The sequence below is a fragment of the Lucilia cuprina genome, chromosome 2 (assembly GCF_022045245.1).
Source record: "Lucilia cuprina isolate Lc7/37 chromosome 2, ASM2204524v1, whole genome shotgun sequence".
In the NCBI taxonomy this organism is placed as follows: Eukaryota; Metazoa; Arthropoda; class Insecta; order Diptera; family Calliphoridae; genus Lucilia; species Lucilia cuprina.
The window spans coordinates 71,298,836-71,305,371 of record NC_060950.1 but is presented as its reverse complement, the minus strand read 5'-3'; the positions used below and the strand labels follow the sequence as shown (position 1 = coordinate 71,305,371).

The following is a 6,536-nucleotide window of genomic DNA, read 5'->3' as shown; positions in this document are numbered from 1 at the left end:
TAAAACATCGGTTTGGATAGCATCGATGTAACAAAAGTCTTTAGATAGCTATCTCTTAAATTAAGAAAATAATTTTTTAATATTGATAAAATTATTCTTAAATTAACGTAATTTTATTATAGAATTTCCACTCGTATTCCATTAAGCGTTTATAAATCCTTAAAAGAAATTGCATAAGACTTTTTTTAGCAAAAAATTGCATAGTGTGGTAAAGAAATAAAAGAATATTTTTCTTTAGAAGTTAAGATTTGACCGAAATGTTACGAAAAAAATTTATCATCACACCGACGAGTTCTGGGAAAATTAAACACACATGTGTTCATATATGCCAATAAGTTTTAGACACTAATAAACAAAATAAGAATCATCGAAACAAAATCGACATTTTTGGTCCACCTCTAGTGTACATATATACATATGTTTTAAGCTTGTCTGTTTTAGTATTGAGAACTTTTAATTCCAAATGAAGAAGAATAGCAATTAAAAAGCTTTTTACTGGTTTGTTACCTCAATGAACTTAAAGCTTATTATTAGTAATCATAAAATTTAAAACTGATACGTATCAGTAAATAATTATGAATATTGTTCTCAAAAAAAACACAAACTCCTCTATCCTAAGGTGCAAATAGTATTTAAAGAGCTTTTTCATACAACGATGCAACAGACATTGTTTTTGTGTTTTTCTCCACAATATTTACTCATCATCCCCCGTAATCAAATGTATATAGACACAAAAAAATTACCCAAGTGATGGTATATATTTTTTCAATGATGTGAAATAAAACATCTTCTGGACAATCTAAAATAAAAAGGAAACTAATAAAATATCCGGGAAGAAAACAGAACCTCACAAAATACACACATATGTATGTATATACATAAATGCCTGCATAAATTGACTAAAAACCCAACACATTGACGAAGTCACATATATATACACGAACATCTTGTATATACATACGGAGTGGAAACAATATCAAATTTTATAAATTTATCAGTAAACATTATTAAATATTAATGTAAATTGTTTAAAAATTACGTATCTAAACAATTTTAACACTTCGGTAAAAAACTTAAAATTAAAGTGAATTTGTTATTTGATTTTTTTCGTCAGTTGTTAGTTGGTTATTTTACAAAAGAAATTTCCAAATAGAAAAAGGATACTGTGGCTAAAACATACACATGTATGCAGGTTTTCTGTAAAAAATCTTCTTAATTTAAGAGCAAACAAAGATAAAAATATATATGTATGTATGTGTGTGTACGTACATTCATATATATAAAATAACACTACCTTAAACGTAATTTAATCAAAACAATTGCATATTTTTATATTTTGTTTAACATCCAGTCTGAGAAGATGCGCAGTCGTACGGAAATGGTTACTACCACATTTGTGGATTCCGAAGAAGATTATAGTGATGACGATGATTCCGAAGAAGATTGGAGACCGTCAGCATCCAATAAAAACGGTAAAAAACAAAAACAACAAAAATGTAGTGGTGTCCCATCAAAGAGGGGACGAAAGCGTAAAAGTAATTCAGGACAACCTAATAAAAATTCAAAACGTAAAGCCACCTATGAAGAAAGCGAAGATGACGATAAAGATGAACTAAGCGAAGACGACTACGACTACAATGAATTCGAAACCATATCCGGTCCATCAACAAAAAAACCATCAAGTTTACCTCCAAAAAAGCAATATTCTGACAAGAATTCATCCACATCTGGCAATGATGACTCTGGAGAAACTTTAAATTTATTAGTATACATTAAGGATTTGACAGGAACAGACTTTAATAAAAACAGTCGTATGTGTTTATGGCGTAAGGATAGCAATAATTTGCTACAAAAATATATACGTGTTAAAACTACACCAGAACAGTATATATTCACATCAAGCTCAGTGGTAAGTTATCCAATTAGCAAATTGTAAAAGAGGATTTAATCGATAATTTAAATATATGAATTTTATATGTATATATTTGACAAATACAATAATCCAGCAAATGAAGTGTGGAAAAAGATGTAGTATTTTCATCACATCTAGTAACCCGAAGTGCTTCAAATTCGGGCGAAAACGCTATATAAGAATTTTACATCAGCGTGTCATTGGAGGCATGTTGATCATTTTTGGCAACTCTGAACTACATCTAATCTCAGTTTTAGAAGCATTAAAAATCCCATATTTGGATGTCAACAGTAAAACACATTCTATAAATGTAATTTTCATTGGGGTTTCAGCAAACCTTGATGTACTTCAAATATGTTATTAATAATGACTTTTCTACATCTCTTTTCTCACTCTTAACTGGGTTTTCATTTGTAAGGAAATATTAGTGAATAATATATAAATTATTATCGCATTTTTAGATGTGATTAAGATGTAGTTTGTAATAATAATTAATTTAAAACGATAAAAATATTACAAAACCTTAAATACTTAACGGGCAAGTATTGATAAAACCTTTGTATTTTTTTATTTTTTCTATACAGTACTCCAGTTTCGACGACAAACGCATTTCTGATTTTTATGATATTAAAGTCACGTCCATAGATTCTAGCAACCGACGTGTTAAAATAATTAACCCATCTGAATTGCAAAAAATATATCATAAGGCTCTAAAGTATAAAAACAATACTGACGATGATATTTTGAGTGATGAAAAGTCAGACATTGCTGAGAACGAACAAATTTGTGTAAAAGACAAGAAAAATCTTAAAAAATTATGTGAAACTGTGACAAAACATCATCAAGACGAGGATGATGATGAGGAAGAAGTTGAAGAAGAAAATGATGAGGAGGAAGATGAAGGTGACTTGGAAGGAGATGACGATGACGATATTGAAGAAGATGATGAAGCTGATGATGCTTAAGTACATTACGACGAGAGTGAAAATAAATGGAAAAGATAACTTACTACAGCAACTATCGATATAAGGCAACGAAAATCCCTTTCAATTCTGTAGAAAACATAAATGCATAATTATAATATAAAATAATATGGCCAGCAAAATTACCCAAAATAAATACTACAATACTGCCCTGTAGGATTTTGTGAGTTAACTAAAAATCAAGTTAACTTTTTTCTAACTTATTATGACTAACTTCAAAGTAACTCAAAAATGATCGAGAAAATGAGTAAACATTTCAATATTACATATATTAATATTTTTAGTTAGGAATAATAATATAAGATATACATATAAAATGGTGTATATAAAAAGAAATTGATTGCATTTATATTCAACAATAATTTGGTAAAATAGTATAAAAATATAAGAAAACTCTTACTTATTTGTGATTAACCATAAGTTAGTTTAAAGCTAACTCAATATCCTACAGGGTGACTATACTGACACATGCAATTTAATTATAGTGATATGGAAGAAATGTCTACATAAAATATACACAATTGTAAAGTTCAATACGAAATTAAAATCGTTTTGAATAGTAAGATTTACACGTAGTATCTCGATGTTTTTTTTTTCATTCGATAAAATTATGCAATAACACAGCGAAAGTTAGCCTTCAAAAACATAAAAATATTTAAAATTAACATTATGATAATAGTTTTTATCTTAATTTTAAGGAATAAAGAATAATATTATTTAAGCCATCTAAATTTAAGAAAGTAGTTTGGGGCTGACATAGGTTTAATAAAAATTTAGTTAAATCAAATTTGCCAAGATAATAAATAAATATTTGGCAACAAAATATTAAGTATTAATGATTTATTGATAAACGTTATTATCGGCAACGAATACTGGGGTTAATTTTCAATAGTAACAATATTATATTATATTTAAAAATAAATTCAGTTAAAAACAACTAATTTATTTATTTATATATTCAAACAAAATAATATATAAATTCAACAAAACGATTAATCACAAATTTTAAAAGGGTTAAATTCAGGATGCACCAAGTAAGGTGAAATCGTTAAGGTAGCTGATTTTTATTTGTTTACTTAAAAAGTGTTTGGATTGTGTCAAAATAAATTAAGGGCCTAATTTCATAAATCCCTACGACTCACTTTCATAAAAGTTTCAGATGAAGAGGTATTAAAACACTGTCCTGCTCCAGATACAAGTTGAATGCAACGACGGTTTTATATGTAACATTGTGAAAAACACAAAAACTATTTCATTCCAATGTTTATTAGGTGTTCAGTGGTTTATTATTTTCAATTTTAGAAATTTCATTTTGACAAAACCCTAGAGAACAAAAATATTCAATTTGTTGCTGAACCCGCGCTCGTCTAATTGCATCATGGTTCAATTGATTTCGTATTTTAATCATGAAATTGTAAGCTCAAATACATTTTAAACAACAGCAAAAAACCAGAAAAGAAATTTTAATTACCTAAATCTCGTTTTCAATAATTTTATTTATCGAAGTTCAACCTATATGAAAATTGGGTATTTAATTATGTACTATTTCTTATTAAATTCACACACAACATTCTATTTAAAACGCATTTGAGCATGAAATAGACACGTTCTCAAAATTATTGTTTTAAGTATTATAATATTAAAAATGAAATTGTCTTAATGTTGCTCATATTTTTATTTAGTGTTGTATTATATTTAAAAATTTTCATTTAACTATATTGATATAATTTTATTAATGCCTATCAATTTTAAATCTGTAACTTAAAACTTGTCAAAAATACTATTATATAATGATTATTTGTAATATAAATGTGAAAATAAATTTCTGAAATTAAAATTTAATATAAAAACGTGTAGTTAATCTGTATTTCCCCTGTAGGACTTTTAACAATAAAAATTTAAATGTTTATTAATAATAAGTCATTTTTTAGGAATATGTTTATGAATAATATAACATAATAGTACATATTAAGAGAATGTTGCTGCATATGGATTATATATGCATTTTAGAATAAATTTCTAAAAAATATATAAGAAAATTGCTCAACTAACTTTTAGCGGAGTAACTTCTGGCTAGCTATTATGTAACTTCTGGTTAGCCAAAACTGATGCAAAATAAGCTAGTACTGACTCTTCTCTAAGACATGACATTGAAGAATTGAGAAGGGTTTTATAATGAAAATATTAAGCTTTTGCATCACATGGTTTGGTTTTAAAATTTAAATTAACTCAAAATCCGGTTGCGTCTAATTGAATGTGTTTAATTTCTGATATTATAACTCCAAGTATATACATACTTACAGACAGATATAAATATGTATGGGTATTGGTATAATTATATGTCTGTTTTTAAATATTAATAACGCTTATATTTTTCTCTTAATTTCAACACAATAATTTATTAAGAAAATGGAAAAAAACAACTATATCAAATTATTAATTAAATACAAACTACAAAAAATAGGAAGAAGATGGTAGAATTTTACTGTAAGAATACCTTTAATGTTATTCCTCGGAGTACCCACTTGCTACCGTCTACGCTCCCCTTTAACAGTTTTACGTTTCTCCTTCTTTTCCTCCCGGAGTTGTTTTTGTTTTTCTCTATCTTCCTTATCTTTTTGTTTTTTCGCAGCAGAATCCAAACGTGCCTGTTCTCTTTTTTCCTTTTGCAGTGCAACAACGTCCGAAAAATTTGTGTTTCGTTCTAATCCACAGGATTTGCTACTGCCACTGCCATGTTTATCAGCCTCCTCATCCGATTGAGCAGCTTCATATTCGTCTTCGGAAACTTCGGTCTTTACAAATATATTATAAATAAATATATATAAAATGTGTTTGAAAAGTGCATGGATCATTTCAACAAATTTCAAAGAGGTTTTGTACCTTGTTCTCTCCGATTTTAATAAAACTTGTACACATATTCTTTGTATAAATACGAATTTTAAAGTTCCCCAAAATATCTAAATTCATTATCAAGGCACAAAGTTTACTTTTAATTTATTTGACATAATTTGAAATATTTTTAAATCTATTTATCCTAATTAAAGCCTAAGACTTGTAGATTGACAGTATTTTATTTAAAATATAGTTTTAACGTACGTAATATCCAAACATCAGTTAGTCAACGATATATCAAAAAGGTACTTTATATTTTATTTATTCTTTTATATAATATTGTTTCAAGTATATTTAACAATATATAAAAAATTGCAAAATGGGATAATGAGAGAATCTCAAGTAATCCAAAAAATATTTATAAAATAATCGAAATCATTTCCATAGAATTTTTAGTCTTTTGTGAATGCACAATTTTTTTTGTGTTTCAAATTTCAAAATTTTTCTTTTTCCTCCATTGTCCCCTTTTGTAATTTGTATATTTTGTTGTGTACACTAAAAGCAACATTATGTAAAGGAATAAAGAAAATGGAAGGTACTGTTTTGAGACATTCCTGACTATAGGACGTTTTATGATGTTATTATCCTTACGTTAAAGCTATAATATTTGAAGTAAAATATTGTCAAAATAAAAGACAAACAGTCTTATGCAAAAAAACTTACAACATGCTTACTAACCGTTGTTAAGCTAAATTCGATAAAAGTATATCCAAAAACGATAATTAGCTTAAAATACCTGTAGTAAA

At 27.1% G+C, this 6,536-nt stretch overlaps 2 protein-coding genes across 3 annotated transcripts in view; one reads left to right on the top strand and one right to left on the bottom strand.

Moving 5' to 3' along the window:
- Positions 1 to 631: 631 nt before the first annotated feature.
- On the top strand, positions 632 to 4,632 carry LOC111679169 (glutamic acid-rich protein). Of its 2 annotated transcripts, none has more exons than XM_023440690.2 (3): positions 632 to 866; positions 1,352 to 1,909; positions 2,497 to 4,632. In XM_023440690.2, the coding sequence occupies exons 2-3, from the start codon at positions 1,361 to 1,363 to the stop codon at positions 2,875 to 2,877; spliced, it is 930 nt and encodes a 309-aa protein (XP_023296458.2). In that variant the 5' UTR covers positions 632 to 866; positions 1,352 to 1,360; the 3' UTR covers positions 2,878 to 4,632. The 2 variants fall into 2 exon arrangements, with proteins under 2 accessions (XP_023296458.2, XP_046808769.1); XM_046952813.1 differs by lacking the exon at positions 632 to 866 and adding an exon at positions 888 to 1,184.
- A 646-nt stretch (positions 4,633 to 5,278) lies between these two features.
- LOC111679162 (coiled-coil domain-containing protein 43) overlaps positions 5,279 to 6,536 on the bottom strand; it is a 3,870-nt gene continuing 2,612 nt past the window's right edge. Inside the window, exon 4 of the mRNA XM_046952820.1 lies at positions 5,279 to 5,690. Within this exon, the coding sequence (XP_046808776.1) occupies positions 5,424 to 5,690 (267 nt within the window). The 3' untranslated portion in view covers positions 5,279 to 5,423. The remainder of the gene's footprint in view (positions 5,691 to 6,536) is intronic.